General features: G+C 39.6%; 2 protein-coding genes across 10 annotated transcripts in view; one reads left to right on the top strand and one right to left on the bottom strand.

Moving 5' to 3' along the window:
* SNCA (synuclein alpha) overlaps positions 1 to 2,262 on the bottom strand; it is a 143,149-nt gene extending 140,887 nt beyond the window's left edge. The window contains 1 exon segment of one of the 9 annotated variants that reach the window (NM_001037145.1): positions 2,185 to 2,262. The gene's annotated coding sequence lies outside the window, so the exon portion shown is untranslated. 9 annotated transcript variants of the gene reach the window in all.
* On the top strand, positions 197 to 11,666 carry LOC102165105 (uncharacterized). Its single transcript, XM_084973437.1, has 6 exons — positions 197 to 2,322; positions 4,620 to 4,781; positions 9,410 to 9,549; positions 9,673 to 9,764; positions 10,468 to 10,616; positions 10,707 to 11,666. The coding sequence occupies exon 1, from the start codon at positions 844 to 846 to the stop codon at positions 1,564 to 1,566; it is 723 nt and encodes a 240-aa protein (XP_084829563.1). The 5' UTR covers positions 197 to 843; the 3' UTR covers positions 1,567 to 2,322; positions 4,620 to 4,781; positions 9,410 to 9,549; positions 9,673 to 9,764; positions 10,468 to 10,616; positions 10,707 to 11,666.
* The last annotated feature ends 10,924 nt before the right edge of the window (positions 11,667 to 22,590 follow it).

The following is a 22,590-nucleotide window of genomic DNA, read 5'->3' as shown; positions in this document are numbered from 1 at the left end:
GAGATACTCAAAATAAATCCCCCCAAACAGCTAACAGGTTGATCAGGAAGAGGGGTGGGAAGAGAACCACTCACTCTGGGTGTGGCTGAACCCCAGGCCAACTGCAAGCCCACCTGCAGTGGCTCTCACCCACTGGACGCTGTACCCCACCTTCAGCTGTCTACCCTGAGCAGGCAAGCAGGAGCGTTCACACCTGCAGGCAGTCTCCGGATGCGCGCCAGCTGCCAGAGGTGGAGTTAGCCCGCTGAACCCGCCACCCACCCGGCGCCCAGCACCTGTTAACCCCTTCCCACCTGTTGACTTGCTCTCTCTGCGCTTCCATTTAAAGGCTTGCCCAATACAGCTTGCTTACTTTACAGAGAGAACAGAGAGGGTGGGCTGGGGGATTTAAGGAAAGTAAGAAATAAAAGTTGAATAGTTATAATCCTTCGAGCATCCTCGACTTTCCCAAAGGAAAAGCGTATCCCGGAGAATCCAGACCGCTCAGCCTTTGAGGACGAGAAGAGAGGTAAGCCGAGTCAATTTACTTTCCTCAAGCTCACCAAAGGGGTCAGTGCCCACCTCTAAGAGAGACTCGACTATGGCAGGTCCTCACCGCAGCACTAACACCCCCCCCCCCCGGCGCCGCAATGACTCCTCTCTCCCACCAGGTTTTCTCCAAGATTTCCCAAGCTGCCCACTTAGATTCACAGGTACTTACCTGATTCCCTTGGCTCCTGAGAACTCCGAATCCTCCCTCGCACCCACTTAAAAAATTTTAAAAACAATTCCTAAATATTATTTAAATGGGAGGGAGGAGGATAGAGAGCGCACAGGAAGGGTGGAGGCGGCACCAGGATAGGGATGGCCCTCAGCGGAGGCGGCTGTCGGCACAACCCTGGGGGGAGAGGCTGGGGGCGTGGGAGGGAACCCGCGAACCTGTCGTCGAATTGCCACTCCCCGTCCCCCGCACGAGAGGATTCCAGGCAGAAGAAGGGAGGAAGGGAAGGCGGCGAAAGAGCGCCAAGGCTGCCAAAGGCAAGGCGCGGTCCCCGGGTCTGCTCCAAAGCCAGCACACACCTCACCCCCACGTCGCTGCGCTCTGTCTCTCGCCCCCTCTCCTGGGTCCCCTTCAAGTGGTCTCGGTCCTTCTCCTCGTCTTCCTCCTCCTTCTCCTCCGCTCCCCGCCCCCGCAGCGGATTTGTCAGCGCCGCTCCCCGCCCCGCTCCCTGCGCGCGTTGCTTTCCCCGCCGCGTGCACTTCACTCCTCTTCTCGGATGGGGGTGGTGGGAGGCTGTACCTCCAACGCCAGCCGCCCGCCTGGGCTTGGGAGACTGGAAGGTGGGGTGTTGGGCGGTTCACCTCAAGTTCAGGGGCGCCCGGGCTCTGGCGGCGATCCGGAGCTCTGAGGCTTGGGCTGATGTCTGTTTCTCTCTCCCCATCCCCCCTCCTTCCCAGTCTCCGCCTTTCCCCCCGGTTTTTCCTGCGGACCCCCACGTCATGAGCCAGCCCGGGGAAGTGGGGTCTGAGGGCTCTACCACCAAAATAGCGCCAGTCTTTCGGGGAGCTGCTAAAGGAGACAGGTAGCTTCGGAAGGGTACCCGCATCAGGACCAAGCGCAGGTTTCCCTCGCATCACTGAAATTGGATGAAGGGTCCTTAGGACACAACGTTAACGAAGCTTTTGTTTAACTGTTCTCCGGATTTAACGTTTGTTCTTAACCTCTCCTGAGCCCGAAGTGGTCCGGCAGGTGGAGAGGCGACTAGTAAGGATGAGTTACAGGTTGAGGAGGCAGGAGGAGGCTCGTCAAATCCTCTTCCCACCCCACTATCACCATTTTCTTTTCCACCAATCAGCGGCTGCCAGACGCTGATTTTTTCCCATCAGTGGATCAAGGAATAAATATTCCCCAGCCGTCGAAACCCAGCGGCTGTAAGGCGTTTTGTTCTCAGAATGGGATTTACTTTCCAGATTCCTGTTCCTGGATGGAAGAGATAAATCCAGAGTGACTGAGTCTCCTGAACCGTCATATCCAATTTCATGGGCCCCTTCTGAAAAGAGAGATTCCACATACCACTCACCTTTCCGACTACTGATTCACGTTGTCCTCGGGGCTGACAGGCTACCCCATCCCACACACAGACACACAGACATACACATGCACGAGCTTCAAGACAATTTTTGCATTGCTTGACACAGTTTCACCTTTCAGAGCTGGAGGGAAAACAGCTGTTCCTGGATCACACCGGAATGGAGAACCAAGCTCCTCCCCCTAACAGACTGCCTCTGCTTGCTTTGCCTGGAATAGGAGGATGCTTTTAGAACTGGAAGGGGAAAAAACAGGTCTTTGCAGATTTTTTTTTTTTTTTTTTTTTTTGCTTGTCTTGTGTTTATTTGTGTGTGTGGGGGGGGGGGAATTTCTCTGATCCTTGGACTCACATTCTGGAATGTGAGTAAAAAGTAATTTAAATCTACAAAAACAACAGTTTGAAACCCAAAGAGATGGGAAGCAAGTATATATATTGCTTAACCTACTCCTTGCACTGATGGTCGGCCCTTTTAAAAAGTAGGCTTTCTAAAAACGCTCCTATTTTGTTTCCTGGGGAACTTGGAAGGAAACTTGGAAGTTGGTTTGCTTTTTGGCTTTGAGAGCCAATACAAGTTATGTTCAGTTTTCTCTTGTAAAGGGAGAGGAACCAAGATGATCCCTCTCTTTTCAACTTTTTATTATGGGAAATGTTCAAACATACAAGAATGGAGAGAATAGGAATTCCTGTTGTGGCTCAGCAGTGACAAACCCAACTAGTATCCGTGGGGATGCGGGTTCCATCCCCAGCCTCACTTAATGGGTTCAGGATCCTGCATTGCCATGAGCTGCAGTGTGGGTCAGGGATAGGGCTGGGATCTGGTGTTGCTGTGGCTGTAGTAGTAGTATAGGCCAGTAGCTACAGGTCCAGCCACCCCTGGCCTGGGAACTTCCATATACTGCGGGTGCACCCCTAAAAAGCAAAACAAAAACAAAAATAGAATAAAGGACTCTCCATGGAATATCACCCAGCTTCCACTGTTTTCTTTCTTCTTTTTTTTTTTTTTTTTTTTGTTGTTGTTGTTATTGTTGTTGTTGCTATTTCTTGGGCCGCTCCCGTGGCATATGGAGGTTCCCAGGCTAGGGGTTGAATCGGAGCTGTAGCCACCGGCCTACGCCAGAGCCACAGCAACGCGGGATCCGAGCCGCGTCTGCAACCTACACCACAGCTCACGGCAACGCAGGATCGTTAACCCACTGAGCAAGGGCAGGGACCGAACCTGCAACCTCATGGTTCCTAGTCGGATTCGTTAACCACTGCGCCACGACGGGAACTCCTTCCATTGTTTTCTAATGCAGTCAACCACGTGCATCTGCATTCTTGTCTATTCCCTATATTTATCACTACTCCTTCCCCCAATTTTTACTAAATCCCAAGAATTATATATGTCTTTTCATCTGTAAATATTTAACCCTGCATCCATAAAATATAAATCTTTTAAAATAAACAATACTATTTCAATGGTCTTTTCTCAATTTTAAGTAAGATTTATAAACAGCGATAGGCTCAGCTCTTGAGTGTTCCCTTAAAACAGTTTTGAAAAATACATGCTGGGAAAAGCATCTGAAAGGGAATGGAATGTGTGTACACATAGAACTGAATCACTGTGCTGTACAGCAGAAAGTATCGCCACTTTGTAAATCAATTCTACTTCAACAAAACTTCAGTAAAAACTCCAATAAAAAGAGAGAGGGGAAAAGACATACATTAGTGGATCCCACACCGTTAAGAAATAAATACATGAAACATTTCATCACCCCAGAAAGTTTCCTTGTGCCCTTTTAAGTTGTATATATTCTAGAATTTCTTAAAAATAAAATTATACAGTATGAACTTTTTTTTTTTTTTGGTATCTGGCTTCTTTTACTTAGCCTAATATTCATCTGTGTTGTTGCATGAACTGGTAGTGTTTCTTTTTCTTTCTCTCTCTCTCTCTCTTTTTTTTTTTCCAGGCCCACACCCATGACATATGTAAGTTCCCAGGCTAGGGGTCCAATCAGAGCTGTAGTTGTCAGCTTGTACCATAGCCACAGCAACGTGAGATCCAAACTGCGTTTGCAACCTACACTTCAGCTCACAGCAATGCTGGATCCTTAACCCACTGAGCAAGGCCAGGGATCAAACCTGAGCCCTCATGGATCCTAGCTAGGTTTGCTACCACTGAGCTGCAACAGGAACTCCAGTAGTGTTGGTGTTTTTATTGCTTTCAATTATTTCCCTTTATTACTGCCAATAACAAATGTTTTCCTGAGTGACACATCACAACTAGTTATTTAATATAAATATTAAATATTCAATTATATGACATATTTATAGCTTAACAGGGGCCTCCTTAAGAAGTCAAAAGGGTGAATAAAGTGAGACATACCTTATGTCCTACACGGACCAATGAGAGAATTACTTTGAAGCAGGTGTTGAGCATTTTTGTGCTTCTTGTAGCATAGCATGATTCCACACCCTTCTGTGGTACTTTATGCTTGGCAAAGAACTAATTACTGTATCATTTAATCATAGTAAGTGGGAAAGTTAAGTTTTATTATGTACCTTTTGCAGACAGGGAATCCAAAGCCCCAAAAATTTTGGTAAAAGGCAGAAAATGTGGCAGAGCTGAGATAATCCAGCAGGAACTATTCCAGAAGGCACACTGTCTCCTGAATTGGCCAAACCCTCTGGAACCTTACAGATTGGGCATGGGATAGAGTGGGAGGAAAAAAGGTGAGTCCCGGTTCTGTGACAAATAACCTTTGAATTTGGACGTGGGAAGGGAAATAAAGGGGCATTTGGGTCCTAAAACGCTGCATTCATATTTGAAATTTTGCCATTTCTGTATTGCTAATCATCTGTAGGGAAAGATGATTTCTCATCCCTCACACAAAAAAGAAAATGATAAAATACTTTGCTGTCATTCAGAATTATAAGTCTATGTTCTATTCCTCTTTTCATTCCTCAAAGTGCCTTGAATGCAGCAAGCAGGCCATAAACTTTCAATAACTGGGAATATCGATAGTGGCATTGCTTCTGTTCTACGTGTAGTCTTTTAGTTCAGTATTCCTAAGGAGGCAGAATTACTCAAGGAAAAAGAAGGGGACCGAAGTTAAAGTTTTGTTTTTGTTTTCTTTATTTTCCATCGTTAGTCGACAGCATAGGCTTGAATAAATTTTTAATGGAATACAACTTGAAATTGAAACTAAAAAAAATAAAACAAAAACCAAAAACAAAAACTCATTGAATCACCTACACCTCATAAGAAATATGGAAGAATAACCTATGGGGAGGCATTACTGCTGTGCATATTTTGTTAATGACTACATTTACATTTGGTGTTCTCTTTCATAAATGAAATCCAAGTATTTTGCTAGTTTTTAATAGGATTATTTTATGTGAGTTTAATACAGTAATTTAGCTAATGATTAACATTCTATGAAATGCATGGTTAACCTAGACTCTCTGCTTTCTCCATAAACAACTGATCTTTTAGGTGTGACATGTGGTAAGCTTGTGCTGAAAAGTGGAATGGCATGAAAAATAAGAAAACTGCCCATGACCAAATATGGAAAAGAGGATAAGAATTGATGTAATGTGTTTAAGTGAGGGAAATATCATCTCTACTATCTTTGAGTAACATTCCATATTTATTGTGAAGAGAAGGAGCAATGTAATGTTGATTCTTGGGCCACTTGTTTCTTTTCCTAAATTTTTTTTTCTTTTTTTGTCTTTTTAGGGCCACACCAGTGGCATATGGAAGTTCCCAGGCTAGGGGTCGAATCAGAGCTGTAGCCACTGGCCTATGCCACAGCAACACAAACACGGGATCCAAGCCATGTCTGCGACCTACACCACAGCTCACGGCAACACACCGCAAGTCACAGCAATGCCAGAATCTTAACCCACTGAGCGAGGCCAGGGATTGGAACTGCATCCTCATGGATGACTAGTCAGATTCATGGGCCACTTGTTTCTTATTCACTACCTGCACCTTCCTCTCCCTTGCAGCAGCTATATGAAAAATAGGAGGCAGTGAGATCTTGGAATGCTTCTCTTGTAATTTCACAGTGGGCACAGAAGGGAAAGCCTAATGCATACATTAGGGGTGGCATTATGTATGATTTTGGAAAGGCGTTGTGCTTGAGATGGGAGAGTAAATCTACTCCAAAGAGATATGAAGAGTAACACAGAGTGTATATAGAGTCCAAGGGAGATTATCTAATTTGACCCCGTGGACAACTTCCTGTTGATTCTACAATACCATATGCAATGAAAAATAATGGACATTTGTTCTAGCATGTGTAATTTATCATATTTACAGTATTTATTAATATTATAGCATATCCTCAAAAAGTAGAATTACGGGAGTTCCCATTGTGGCTCAGTGGAAACAAATCTACTATCCATGAGCACACAGGTTCAATCCTTGACCTCGCTTAGGGGGTTAGGGATCCAGTGTTGCCATGAGCTATGGTGTAGGTTGCAGATGTAGCTCAATCTCACATTACTGTGGCTGTGATGCAGGCCAGCGGCTGCAGCTCTGATTTGACCCCTAGCCTGAGAACCTCTATATGCCATGGGTGTGGCCATAAAAAGACAAAAAAAAAAAAGTGGAATTACCATAAATTATGACTCTAAGAAAGTACCATGTAAAATATATAAAATTCAATTGGATATTATTTCAACTATCCCTGTGGTTTGTGGTGCTAAGAGTATGAAGTCATGCAAGATTCCAAGACTAAAGATTTAAAGTCAGAAAATATGTTTAAATATTTGGCGATCTAAAAGTTCAAATAGATGGCCAACATGCTCACAAAAAGGTACTCAACACTGCTAATTATTGGAGAAATGAAAATCAAAACCACAATGAGATACCACTTTACATGGATGAGAATGGCCATCATCAAAAAGTCTAAAAATAGGAGTTCCCACTGTAGCACAGTGGGTTAAAAATTCAACTGCAGTGGTTCAGGTCACTGCAGAGGCATGGGTTTGATCCCTGACCTGGGCAGTTTGTTAAAAGATCCAGTGTTGCCACAGCTTCAGCATAGGTCACAGCTGCAGCTCAGATTCAAGCTTAACCCACATACCATGGGTGCAGCAATGAAAAAAAACTACGAAAATGGAGAGGGTGTGGAGAAAAGGGAACCCTGCTCTGCTGTTAGGGGGAATGTACATTGATGCAGCTACTATGCAGAATGAGATGGAGGTTCTTAAAAAACTAAAAATGGAACTACCATATGATTGAGTGGTTCCACTCCTGGGCATCTATCCAGGGAAAACCATAACTCAAACTCATCCCAATGTTCACTGCAGCACTATTTACAATAGCCAAGACAGGAAAGCAGCCTAAACATCCCATCTACAGAGGAATGGATAAAGATGCAATGTATATATATATATATATATATATATATACAATGGAATATTACTCACCCATAAAAAAGAATGAATAAGAACTGAATCACTTTGCTATACACCTGAAACATTGTAAATCAGCTATACTTCAATAGAAATATAAAAAATGAAACAAACAAAAACTTCAAATAACTTCAGTATTAGAAGGAAAAACATATTTACGAGCTCAAGGAATGCACTAAACCCTGGTAAGCATGGTAGACTTCTGAAAGTAGAGGTTCTAGGCACAAGTTAAATGCAAGGACTTAGCTGTGCTCTACTACTTGGTAGCAGGAGTGAGAGCAAGTATCCAAACTCTCTAATTTTCTTATCTGTAAAATGAGAATGATATTTCACTTGTGTGACTGTTATGTACAATAAGTAATATGCTTCTTAGCAAAGGAACAAGCACCATGGAATCTCCCAGTACAAGTAGCCATTATTATTATCTACCCCCTATGTTTTAGGGTGTCCTAAAAACACTTTTTTTTTTTTTCATTACAGTAGTTTTCAACATTATTCCTCCTACCCACAACTCACCTGAGGTATCAGATGCCTTCCCTTCAATAACTTTGGCTCACTCTGGAAGTGAAGGATCTCCAACTAGGGATGGAAGTTGTGGGCAGATTAGAGTGTGAAGAATCTAGAAACATGGATAGGGGTCATTAGTTGAACACCTGCCAATATCTCTTTTCTCTCCTTAAGTGTAGATTACATTAACGTCACTCATAGCAATTTGCTTCAGCAGCCTGAAGCAAATTAGTAATAACAATAGAATTAACATGTGGTGTCTTTAGGAGTTCCCGTCGTGGCTCTGTGGTTAACGAATCTGACTAGGAACCATGAGGTTGCGCGTTCGATCCCTGGCCTTGCTCAGTGGGTTAAGGATCTGGCATTGCTGTGAGCTGTGGTGTAGGTCACAGATGTGGCTCGGATCCTGCGTTGCTGTGGCTCTGGTGTAGGCTGGTGGCTACAGCTCCGATTCAACCCCTAGCCTGGGAACCTCCATATGCCGAGGGAGTGGCCCTAGAAAAGGCAAAAAGACAAAAAAAAACAAAAAACAAAAAAAACCGAAAAACATCATGTGGAGTCTTTACTGAGCGTTTTACATTCTTGGAACCTGGTTTCTTCAAAGGGGTGGTGGCAGAGTTCTGTATGAATGAATGATGTTCATTTTCCAAAGGAGAAAAATAAAATGGTACAACAAATGGTGACAGCAGCTCTGAAAGGCTTCAGAATGAGTATCCAGTTCAGGGAGAAACACAGCCTTTAACATTCCAGGTGGGTGAAGAAGAGACACACGGATGAGACAGTGACATCTTCTTATACTTTCAGCAGTATCTGGGTGCAAGAGAGCAGAAAATAAATGGATGAAAAAACATTTCAGGGGAATTTGTAATGTTTTTGCGTGATGTTTTAAACTGAAGTTATAATACCTTCATAAGCAGAGAAATCATAACAAATTAGCAAAATGAGCACGTATCTTATAATATCATAATTATCCAGGCATCTGATATATTTTCCTCTGTAGATAATTCGAAGTATGATGTGGCATTTAAGAAATTTTCTTCAGCACTATATAAAAAGCACATCACTAACGTTTTGAAAACTTGTTATCCCACCTAAAATTGGAAATTTAAATTACTAAGAGAGTAAAACAAGGAAGCGAGAAGAAATTATTTCTTAATGGTTACTTGATAAATGCTAATAAAACATACGCATATAAATACAGATTTATAACATCATTTTGACTAAAAATATTACACTGTATCATATAATCAATTGCTTATTTTTAACTTATTTTTACTTTTTATAAACATAACTCAAATTTAATTTTTTCTATCATCTTCACAAGAAAGAATAAGACAAGAATTTGTATATGTATTCATTCTAATAATTTTTCACATATAAAGTGTTACAAATGTGTTCTTTTTTTTTTTTTTTTTTGACCATTCCCACAGCATGTGGAACTTCCAGGGCCAAGGACTGAACCTGTGCCAGAGTAGACACCCAGACTGCTGTGGTGACAATGCTGGATTTTTAACCCATTGAGCTACAGGAGAACTCCATGAATGAGCTCCTTTGAATCAACTTCTCAATGGTAAACAATGACTCTCCTTTAGATTACAGATTCCTTTTGGGGTCTATTTCTATTTAAATTTCCCTTAACTTTCCTCCTTAAAACATAGGACTAAATATTTTTTGTTTATGTTTCTGTTTCTAGATCAGGATAAGAAGAAACTCCAAGTAATCAAATTATGGCAAAGAAGGAGGTTTTACATACATATAGTACTGGCTATTAAAGGTTTGAAAATGGTTTGTGTATTTTTCTTTTATGTTACCAAAATTTAAAGCAAGAAATAGACCTACTTAAATATTTAAATTTCCAATTTCAACAGGAAATCTAACAGATGTTTCACAGATATGTCTTTAAGTCCATGTACCAGAAGGAAGAATAACGAAGATTTTTACATGATTTCATCATCAAAAGAAAAAACTGATTTATATTAAAAGTCTGATGATATTAATCAAATGTGTATAGCTGATTTTCGAGTAAGAAAACAGCATATACTTGCAAGATCATCAAGATTAGACAAAACAATATGATACTTAAATACATACACACATATACATGTAATGCAGATGTTACATACAGTAAAGAAAGAATAGTGTGAAGCTATTTGCCAAGTGTTTTCAATGTAAAAGAGATCTGCTTTTAATGCCTTAGTTTATTTCTGTGTGTCTATAGCAACAATCAATTGAGAATTCAGTCTTCTGGTTGATCTTGGATTAAGGTCTTAACCTATAGGGTACATTTAAATAATTAAAAAACGCTCTCAAGATAATGTTAAATATTAATGGATTGCGATGACGGGACAGACTGAAATGACATTCTATAAATAGAATTCTCTTTTATCTTTTGTTACATAAATAGCTTATGCTCATTGAAGAAAAGTGTGTAAAAGAAAAAGGAAGAAACAAATAAAATTTCAGTATGTCTAATATTCTTTTCAAGCAGCACGCAATGCAGCCACATAAGCTTGCATCTGATCTTTTACTCTGCTTGCGCTCTGCACTCTGCTCTGGAAGAGATAAGGATTAGCTGTACCTACCCTGTAAATTGGTGAAAATGGACTGAGCTAATGTGTGTAAATCACCACTACTATGGTATGTGAAAAAACTGATTCTACTTAAAAGGCCTATTTTAGGGGGAGGAGCAGGTAGAATAATCAATCATTTTGCTTCTCTTTTCCTTAGACAAATGCGGCATAGGATGAAATAATGTTTGCAGAAGTAAAGAATGGATCTTAGTTCTGGACACTGACGAACCCCTGACAGTATGAGAAGAAAGTGAGTTATAAAAACTTTTCCAGTTAAGCAGAAAACCTCCAAAACAAAAATCAAGCATCCGATGGATTCTACCTAGACGCAAAGGAGAATTGGCCCAAGGGTCTCTTACTTATTACTAATTTCTCAAAACAGTTTATTAAAAACCATTCAATGTTATTGTCTATAAAATTAAAACTCTCTAAGAAAGGATTGGCATCAAGATGTGAAGCTGGAGGAGGGAGTGTCCACCACCCACAATGTATGCATTGTACCCGCCGTCATCCTTTACACTGGAAATCCAAGTTTGAAAATTTGAAACAAATTCCAAGAGCCAAAGGTGTCAGAGATGAAAATACTCAAAAACATAAAAATCCTTCTAAAACAATTCTCTATCACTAATGTCAGCGCTATTAGAATAGCTTCCCCCCAAATCTATCAGAGTGCATCGGTACTGCCAGCTGCATCTTAGGTCATCGATGGAAGTAGCTGATGAGCTTTCGGTGTTGTTGTATGTATACAGTATTTAGTTAATAGTCACATATATGCGTGTAATTTTTGACAATGTTTAACATAAGTATATTGAAAAGAAAATCATGGACATGGAGAACAAACTCTTGGTTGCCAAGGGGGAGGGGGAGGGAGTGGGATGGACTGGGCATTTGGGGTTAGGAGGTGCAAAGTAATGAGGGGATAAGTAATGAGATCCTGATGTATAGCACAGATGATGGAGCATGATAATGTGAGAAAAAAGAATGTATGCGTGTATGTGTGACTGGGCCACTTTGCTGTACAATAGAAAATTGACAGAACACTGTAAACCAGCTATAATGGAAAAAATAAAAACCATTGTAAAATTAAAAAAAAATAAAATAGATTGCTTTTCTTCCAGAAGTTTGGAAACTTCACTGAGAATACTGCCAGTGGTTCGTGTCCTCTGTCTTTATCACAAAGCTGTGGGGCACATCTCGCAAAGATCCACAGACACTTATCTGAAGATGAATGGAGGCTCACAGGCATCTTACATTATCATGGCCTAAAAATGACCTAGCAGAGTGGCAGAGGAGAGCAGTAGTGAAGCAAGGCAAATGTTTCTCTCCATTGCCAAAAGCATCAGCCTCTCAGAGTCCATTTTCCAAGGAGAAACATCTAGACAGAGTCACTTGTCCCTATCGGAGAGTGGAGCACCCGCTTTCATTTGTACCCCAGCAAGAGAATTCTACAGAACATGTATTCTAGCCACTCCTGCTTATAATAACTAGCTGGCAACGCTCATGGAGTTATTTTTTACATGATATTTTTCTCTATTAAAACACTGACTTTTTCTTGGTCTGGATGATTTATACCGTCGTGATCACTATAATCCTACTTCTCAAGTTCTCTTCCCCAGCTCTCTTCTCCCCGAAGGGGAAAAAAAAAATGAATTTAACACCTTTCTGAGTAGCGCTTAATTGCATAGAAAGAATGTTATACCTTTTAGAGTGTTAATTAGAGACAGTAATAATATGACAACTCTCATCTAAAATCCTTTCAAATTTTTCTATCAGGACTGGAATGGAGTTGAGCTTCTGCATGCTTGCCAAATATGCAAATTTATTTTTTCTAGGGATTTAGAGAAGGCATCATGAGGAAATTTTCCATATGTGAATTGTGTGTTCTGATTGACATGTTGAGACCTTTAATGAAGACAGAGAGCAATGCAGAAACCTCTGAATACATAGAGGGTAAAATGTAGAACTTCATATAATTAGGAAGGCTGTCATTCAGTCAGGATTTTTCTTACCCTCTTTTCACCCTATCCTTTCTCTCAGTTTTGTCTTTTGATTTTTCATGACTTTCTCTTTCCTAAAATACTGGTCTTCATTTACCAAGGCAGGAATAGCTGGTAGAGTTAACATCCCAACTGCTACAGGCTGAATCATGTCCCTCCCAATTTCATTTGTTGAAGCCCTAACCCACAGCACTTCAGATCATGACTGCAGTTGGAGAGTGTCTTTAAAGAGCTAATTAAGTTTAAATGAGGTCATTGAGGTGAACTTGATCCCATATAACTTGTGGCCTTTAAAAAAGAGGAGATTATTATCAGACACAACTTAGAATAGATTTACAAGGAGATCCTGCTGAATAGCATTGAGAACTATGTCTAGATACTCATGTTGCAACAGAAGAAAGGGTGGGGGAAAAAATGTAATTGTAATGTATACATGTAAGGATAACCTGACCCCCTTGCTGTTCAGTGGGAAAATAAAAAAAAATATTAAAAAAATAAAAATTAAAAAGAGGAGATTAGGATACAGACACACACACAGGGAAGACCTTGTGAAGATACCAGAGGAAGACAGCCATCTACAAGCCAAGGAGAAAGACCTTCGTCTCAGACTTCTAGCCCCATAACAATGAGAAATAAATACCTGCTATTTAAGCCACCAGTCTGTAGTACTTTGTTATGGTAGCTCTAGAAGACTACTACTTCAGGATGTTACTTATATTTTCAAATGAAACTATGCAGCTACACAATGTGCCCTGTCATGGTATTTTTCCTGGGAGGTCTGAAGTTTGTAAAAGCAAAATGACCAGCCCAAGATCAACCAACCAGTATCACCCCAGCGGATGATGTGGAGGCCATAGTTTTCACTATTTTAACCCCTTTGTGTATGCTCTCATAATTAAATATGACAGGGAATAAAATACATAGAATTAGCACTAGTCCATCTCCTCCTTCATAGGTGTTTATTTTGTATTCTACGGACTTCAGAGGGTGGGGAATAAAATCTGAGAGTAGAGAACAAAAGCTAGCACTATGAATATTTTAAAATAAATATACACAACCAAAAATACAATTTTGAGGCTTGAATTTCAGGCTGCAAAACCAGCCTAACCAATATCCTATGACCGTCATCATTTCAGCTCTCATTCTTTGAATCGGTGTGGTGGGGAGGTTAACCTCAAAACCATTGGTGTAATAAATGCAATTTAGAGCTGAAAATTGGAAGAGCTGAATTATAAGCAGGTTATTAAGGATGTATTATCTGATTTCACCACATTATAACCAGCTGGAAGATCAAAAGCATCCATTAACTCCTCAACTTCCTACCCTATAGGGCTTTCAATCCAAACTGCTCAGACAACTCAGCAGAAAGTGTCCATGTTGGTTCCTAAATTGGGTAGAGACAATAGAAAACATTATTTATGGTTTTTTAAATTTTATATAATGATTTTTATTTTTTTCCATTATAGCTGGTTTACAGTGTTCTGTCAATTTTATACTGTACAAGCTTGGTGACCAGTTACATATACATGTATACATTCTTTTTTCTCACATTACCATGCTCCATCATAAGTGACTAGACATAGTTCGACAGATGATTGGATTAGGAAGATGTAGTATATATACACAATGGAATACTACTCAGCCATAAGAAAGAACAAAATCATGCCATTTGCAGCAACATGGATGGATCTAGAGACTCTCATACTGAGTGAAGTAAGTCAGAAAGAGAAAGACAAATACCATATGATATCACTTATATCTGGAATCTAATATATGGCACAAATGAACCTTTCCACAGAAAAGAAAATCATGGACTTGGAGAATAGACTTTTGGTTGCCAAAGGGGAGGGGGAGGGAGGGGGGTGGATTGGGAGTTTGGGGTTAACAGATGCAGACTATTTATGTTTTAAGAGATTCATCTTGATGTATGTTTTTCTACCCTTTGACATTTTGATTGTGTACCTATGTGTTACTAAATGGTTAGTTCCTATAATGGACATTTGTTGAACAAATGAAAACAATTATTTTTTTCTATTTTTGGTGCCTGTCATGTGTCTGGGGTAAGGACCCAGCAGGTTCTCAAACCCTTTCACCCCTTGATCTCAAGTTTACAGGACTCAGTCTCTCTTTGGAGTCTATTGTTTTCTTTTGCAGGAAACTGTCTACTTACCCAAGGGACTCCTGTGAGGGCTAGGGTTCTGCTTTGTTTTTGACAATGCTTAACTTGAAAACCTGGCAGTTTTCTTTACAAGCTTCCTAAAGGTAGGCTGCTGCATTTGTGAAAAGATTCGAATGATATTTTGATTCAAAATGTTCTTCAAAAAATTATTAGGGATAGGCAAATCAAAACAGCCATCACCTCATATATATCAGCATGGTTATCATCAAAAGCTACAAATGTTGGAGAGGATGTAGAGAAAAGGGAACGTTTGTACACTGTTGGTGGGAATGCCAATTGGTATGGCTACTATGGAAAAGAATATGGAGGTTCCTCAAAAAGCTAAAAATAGAACTACCATATGATCCAGCAATTCCAATCTTAGGTATATATCTGGAAAAACCAAAAACACTAATTTGAAAATATGCATGCACTCCAATGTTCATAGCAGCACTATTTGCAAAAGCCAAGATATGGAAGCCACCCAAGTGCCTATCAACAAAGAGATAGATAAGATATAGTTTATTTATTACATTCTGGACCACATTACTTAGCTATAAAAAGAATGAAATTCTTTCATCTACAGCAACATGGATGAACCTGGAGAATAGTGTACTAAGTGAAATAAGTTAGCAGAAAAAGACAAATACTGTTTGATATCACCAATATGTAGAATCTTAAAAGTAGTACAAATAAAACAAACGAATGTATACACAAAAGAGAAACAATGTCGCAGATATAGAGAACAGACTAGTGGTTATGAGAAGGGAGAAAGAGGGGGAGGGACAAATTAGGGTATGGAATTAAGAGACACCAACTGCTATGTATGAAATAGAAAAACAATGAGGCTATATTGATTGTATAGTATAGCGAATTATAGCTAATATAATAAATGTTAATGGAGTATAATCTGTAAAGATACTGTATCACTGTATTATATACCTGAACTTCATATAATATTGTAAATCAATTCTATTTCAATAAAACATTGTATCATTCTAGTTTGACTACTTAATATTTTCATTAGGGAGTTCCTACCGTGCCTCAGAGGTTAACGAACCTGACTAGTATCAATGAGGTTGTGGTTTCCATCCCTGGCCTCGCTCAGTGGGTCAGGGATCCAGTATTGTGGTGAGCTGTGCTGCAGGTTGCAGACATGGCTCGGATCCTGCGTTATTGTGGCTGTGGTGTAGGCCAGCAGTGGCAGCTCAGATTCGACCCTAGCCTGGGAACCTCCATATGCTGCGGGTACTGCCCTAAAAAGACAAAAGACAAAAAGGAACAAACAAACCAAAACTTCATTAGAATAAGGTTGGTTGAGGTATTTTAAGTCTTTCCCTTTCCTTACCCAGTTTTCTACTTTACAGTTTTTATTATTCTTAGTCTCCCATTATTAATAAAACAAAGACGATAAAAGCATTTATTTTTGAAGGGTGAAAAAACTTATAAGAATAGGAAAGAACAACTTTGAAGAACTCACTCTTCTTTCTTCATTCCTTTTACCCGGAAGGCGGGATTGTTGATTTCCCAGACTCAGTTCTGCAGCCATCCATCCTGGCAAAAACACTTTTCGAAGACATAATTATTGGAAACCCTGGAAGGAAAATGAAAACGTGAGAGCTGCCGTACAGTAGGATATAGATTCACAGATCCTTTGGGAAAAATTAGACTGCTCTGGTTATTGGGTTAGTTTTATACTATGTTCCTCAGATTTCCTGTCTTTCCAAATGTGCTTTGTGTTCTGTGTAGACTCAGGGAGAAAATTGTGATTTAAGTGAAACTTTAAAACAAATGCAGCTTCAGGTTCTGAAGAGAGGCCTCAGGAACAGAAATGATTACAGAAGCAGGAAAGTTTGGCAACATGAAGGGCTATTCTCTTTGTATAGTAAAATCAAATATTTATGTTTCTAATTAAATGACTGTCATGTTGTCCACCATTGGATGCAGGAAATAGAGGAGTTAGATTTCAACATTGGGCAGATTCAGGATGTAGGACTCTGCTGTGTGAATAAATGCCAAAGCAGAGTATTTGAGCAGTAGGTAATAATAATTTATTAATCATAATAATTAATAACAAATAACAGCATTTTATAGAATCCTAAAAGAAGATATCTCTTATCAATGAATATTTCAAGTTTTGATAAAAAGTAATAATTTATCAGAATTAATGCTGATTTTATCACTACATCCTCATATTTAGGTAATCAATGGAAAAAATAATAATTCAACAGTTCTCTGATTGTATTAAATCAAGATATTTAACATTGAATTGAAAATTATACCTCAGTAGTAATTGGCCTTCCATGAACACCAGATACTAAATTCTTTGTTGATGGACTATTACAAGATAAGCACATGTTGATACCTGGATAACAGAATTTGCTGGACAAAACCGATGATGAGAAAGATTTCGCTACACTTATGAAATGTCCCTCTGTCTGTTACAAAGCTACTGCTGTGAAGTCCAAGTCTATTCTTATTTCTTTTCTCTCTGTTACTCAGGCTGGGATCCACAAACCACATTGAGCTGTCTGCTGACTTTCTGTTTGGATTCTGTGAGTTGGAAGCCTGAGAGGCATAGGGCAAGCAAGGAAGAGAGGATTTAATCCTTCTTAGTTGCTGGCTGTTGTCAGTGTCACCCAACTCCAGTTATTCCAACTCCTTTATTCCAGCAGCAGCTATTGGTTCTAAGCTCTAGCTTCTTTCTTTATTTCCAGAAGCAATGCAGTTGCTTCCCTCAGGGTTTCCAGGATCAGAGGGCGCAACCTTCTCCTGAGCTGCCGGAGGCCCTCCCCCTGTGGGACTCCTCTCTAGGCTTCTGAAATACCAGCACCAGCCATGTCAGCAGCACTTCTTTCTGGTGGGTTTGATTTCCTCACAGGTCTGGTTGCAGGTCTGGGCTCCTGTGAGGCCGGCACAGGCCCAGGGGCACCCTCTACTCAGAAGCATGAATGCTGACACTACAGGAATCCTGCTTTAAGATTTGCAGTTCTGTAACCCTAACCTTTGGCCATTGTTGTCCCAGTCATGGGGGAAATTCCTGCTTCTTGCATGTATTAATGTTTGTGTTTTCCTATTATATCCTTTCTTGGTCTTTCAATACATTTACATTTTTTTAAAAAATTATAGTTGATTAACAGTGTTTCTTCAATTTCTGTTGTACAGCAAAGTGACCCAATCAATGCACAGTTCCCAGTTCTGTACACTGGGGGCTCATTGCCCATCCGTTCCAAATATAACAGTTTGTATCTAGAAACCCCAAACTGCCCGTCCATTCCATCCCTTCCCCCTGGGAACCACAAGTCTGCTCTCCTTGGCTGTGATCTATATCTGTTTTGCAGATAAGGTCATCTGTGTCATATTTTAGATTTCACAAAAGTGATATCATATTGTACTTATCTTTTTCTTTCTGATTTACTTCACTTAGTATGAGAGTCTCTAGTTCCATTCATGTTACTATAAATGACATTAGTTTGTCTTTTCATGGCTGAGTAGTATTCCATTGCATATATATACCACAATTTAACCATTTCTTTACATTAAATTTCCTCTGTGGGAAAACTTAATTGTTCCTGTTTTCCTGACTTTATCAACATACTGAATGATTAAGTGAAACAAAGTTAAGAGTATTACAATTTAGTGAAAATAAAATTATAGAATAGATTATAAAAAGTTTATCCTGTTTTCCTGACTTTATCAACATACTGAATGATTAAGTGAAACAAAGTTAAGAGTATTACAATTTAGTGAAAATAAAATTATAGAATAGATTATAAAAAGTTTATCTTAGAAACATAAAAAGCAGATTGAATAAACAAAGTTTTTGGGTTATTGGTCTTATTTAATACCTAAAATAATTACTATTAAACATTAATTTATAGAAGGCACAAATAATATTTTAGCATGTTTTTAAGGATATTTTTGTAGCTCTTCCAAAAAGGCAACAGGGAAACTTTAGTCTCTGCCTCAGTACTGACTGAAAAAATTTAATTAAGAGGATAGGAATAAGAAAGTTTAAATATGTTAGAATTCCACAGTGGAAATTTTGCTTATACTTATTGATGTATAGAATTCTATTTTATTGGAGTTCCCATTATGGCTCAGCAAGTTAAGAACCTGACTAGTGTCTGTGAAGATGTGGGTTTAATCCCTGTCCTTGCTCAGTGGGTTAAGGATCTGGCATTTCCCTGAGCTTTGGTGTAGGTCACAGACATGGCTCAGATCTAGCACTGCCGTGGCTGTGGCGTAGGCTGGTGGCTGCAGCTGCAGTTTGACCCCTAGCCTGGGAACTTCCACATGGCACAGAAGTGGCCCCAAAAAGAAAAAAAAAAAAAGAATTCTATTTTACTATTCCAAATAGAAGTATGAAAACTAATGCTCTCACTAGCCAGTATAGTACAGTTACCAAGGATAATTTGACTGAAAACATATTTTCTCCAAATCACAGATCAAAAACACTCAGGACAGTTTCTTGCCTTTCTCTGTCCATACATAAAACAAACAAGAAAATGCATGGTTAAGAATTTACCACTTCTCATGGGGCAAGGGAAGGAATAATATTTCTTGAAGACTAATTTACAGCAGGCACTATTCTCATTCCTTCATTATAGCATTTAATCCTCACATTAAATGTTGAGGTTTGAATCACTTGTCACTTTCTTTCTTGTACTTGGAACATGAGGAAACTGAGTCCTTAGAGAACTCTAAGGGTCAGTTCAGGATTTGAACCAGATCTCCTGCCTCCAATCTCTGTGCTTTCCCTACTAAGGCATTTCTAGCCTAGTTGGTACTTAACAGAATCATTACATGAAAGAACGAGTCCAATCTCTAGTTGTCAATACGAGTCACTTCAGGAATTCCCGGGTGGCTCAGTGGGTTAAGAATCTGGTGTTGTTATGGCTGTGGTGTGGGTTCGATCCCTTGCCTGGGAACCTCCAAATGCCATAGGCAAAACAAAACAAAAAACATGAATCATTTCTGTTACATAACATTTTCAGAAGGCACCAAGTTATCGCACTGTTTATCCCAGGGACATTTCTCATCTCTTCCTCTGCTTCTTCCCTTTTCCTCCTCTTGCTTTTCCTCTTCATTCATTTTACAAATGTTTGCATTTAAAATCTGTGAAAAGCTCAGGAGCTGCTTTCTTACTAATGTATAATTTTTTAAAACCATTTAACATAGGAGTTCCCATCATGGCTCAGAGGAAATGAATCTGAGTAGCATCCATGAGGACACAGGTTTGATCCCTGGCTTCACTCAGTGGGTTAAGGATCTGGCATTGCTGTGAGCTGTGGTGTAGGTCACAGATGCGGCGTGGATCTGGTGTTGCTGTGGCCGTGGTGTAGGTTGGCAGCTACCACTCCAATACGATTCCTAGACTGGGAACCTCCATATGCCATGGGTGCGGACCTAAAAAGACAAAAGAAAATTAACAACAACAGCAAAAAATCATATAACATAGAGCTTTGAAATATATGTTTATCTGTATGTGTATGTTGACATATAAAAATACATTCATATTTATAAGTAGATGTATTTATGGCCATCTCAGTGATCTGCAGGAATTCATAACAACTGCCATAATTTCCTCATGTATATTAGTTTCAAAATGGCCAATCTTGGAGTTCCTGTTGTGGCGTAGTGGAAATGAATCTGACTAGTATTCGGGTTTGAACCCTGGCCTCGATCAGTGGGTCGGGGATCTGGCATTACCGTGAGCTGTGGTGTAGGTCACACATGGCTTGGATCCCTTGTTGCTGTGGCTGTGGCCAGCATCTGTAGCTCTGATTGGACCCCTAGCCTGGGTCTTCCATGATGCTGTAGGTGCAGCCCTAAAAAGCAAAAAAAAAAAAGAGGGCAATCTTACAGTAGATCCATTTGATGTTTTAATTTGCTTACAGTCTAAATTAAAGTACGTGATTAACACTAAAAGCATCAGATTAAGCTTTCATTTGTGCCTGAACAAATACGTTGTTCAGTATCAACTATTGAGAAAAATTGTAACTCACATCCTTTACAGAAAAAGTCAAGTCTATTAATGCAGAGGTCATATGTTTCTTTGAACTGGTTTTAGTAATTTAATAGAGCCATTGCCTGAAAGATTAACTTGTCTTACATGTTTGTTGTTGTTGTTTTTTAAAACAACAAATTACTTTTTATTATGTACAGACAAAAAATTTAAACATTTATAATGCTTGAACTAGGTCTTAGATTCTTTGAGATTTAAATGTGAAAAAGATTGCAGGGTTTTTCACCTGATTTAACATTTTAACTTTCAGAGCTAGCAGGTGTTAAAAAATCTCAAAATGGCTAGAGGAGATTTGACATGCATTAACACTTAGTGTTTATTTCAAATATGCATAACTCCCACAGGACGAAGTGCTAGACAGGTCCTATCCAGGGAGCATGCTGAATTCAGAGGAACCAGCCATGAAAATATTGAATTCATAATGCTAGGTTTCAAGTTAGATCTTAAGGGATCAAAATGACAAATGGCCACCGCCAGCAACTTTTTCAGCAAACACGAAATGTTCACGAGAAAGAATAACATTTCAAGGGGTTAAAGTAGGATCTTTTCTCCCTAAAGTAATAACTTCATCTAAGACGACTGGCTCAAGGTCTTTCACGATGGTGTCATCACCAAGATAAGGAAGTATTTCTTCTCTTATCTATAGACACCTTCTTCCCCAAGCCCCTCATCAAAATGACAGTGGCCATCTGGTAGATTACACTCTTGGGATTGAGGCAGTCCAAAGCAGTTCATCAACCATCCTTAAAAATGTACACACTATTGGAAAGCTATATGATGCTTTAGGTAACATAAGCATCCACGTGTTTAGAAGAGCTAAACTGTAGCTACTCTGGTTAAATTCAATATGTATCACTACCAACTGTAGTGATATCAGAAAATTCTTATAGGACCTGAAAATGATAACATTTGCAAATTTATGTTTCATTGTAAGGAAGTGATTCCACACAGCAACAACATTCAAGTAAGTATATTCATCATTGCCGAAGACTGTCTTCCAGTAAGAGGTCCCGAGAGGAAAGTGTGGGTCTTATTTTCCTCCCTTTCATAAGGGCTGTCTACTTCCTCTCTTGGATTGGGGACAGCCTACATGGGCACAGAATTCCTCTGAACCACGCAGTGTGAAATGGACTCTAGGTTGGATTTGTTATATGTTATTGCTCAGGCAGGTATGCTTTTGTTACATAACCATCCCCAGTGGTGTATCTCTCAGGAGTCTCTCAGGGGTCTCACTGAGGCCAGGTGGAAATTATTGATCACACAATTATTAACAAACAATACTGACAAGCTAATGCACCCCCCCCCAATTTGTCTTAAACTCATGATTACAAAGCAATGCTATTCATTACCACATTTCATGCCTTGACTAGTTGTCAGAGACATGCAGGCAGATCATTTACTCTGGCTCAACAACTAGGGGTCAGTTCCAGGGCCACAGGAATAAGCCAATATGGGACAGAAAGTTTATCAAAAATGTGTAAGGATTTGTGAGGCTCATGCTCCCTGTTTGATTATACATGCTGGTTCACAGAGGGGACAGGAGCCTACAACTGATCCCTCTGGATCCCTGGTTGGGAGACAGGTTCTGGCTCTGGTGCTTTACTTATTTTAATGTTGCTATATTATATCACTTCCGTGAAATAAAACATACATGTTTAAGCATTATCATTTGTTCCCCCCAAGTTTTCTTTAGCAATCAAACCCTGCCACACTGCCAGCATTAATGCACACTATCAAATTAGACTATGTAGATAGTTCCTTATTCCGCCTATTAATAGATGCGGTCCTCATTACATCACAAATACAATCAAGTGTAATTTCATAAGGACAAATAGTTTTTTTGTTTGTTTTTTTGTTT

This window comes from Sus scrofa, chromosome 8 (assembly GCF_054392235.1).
Source record: "Sus scrofa isolate SSC_HxYL_T2T_F1_AM1 chromosome 8, Sscrofa_HxYL_maternal_Yorkshire_Landrace_v2.0, whole genome shotgun sequence".
NCBI classification, from domain to species: Eukaryota; Metazoa; Chordata; class Mammalia; order Artiodactyla; family Suidae; genus Sus; species Sus scrofa.
This window is presented reverse-complemented; position numbering and strand designations above follow the sequence as displayed.

What these genes read in the sequence shown, in the direction of transcription:
- LOC102165105 (XM_084973437.1), top strand. Translation starts at nt 844, where the DNA reads ATGGCCCTCAGCGGAGGCGGCTGTCGGCACAACCCTGGGGGGAGAGGC.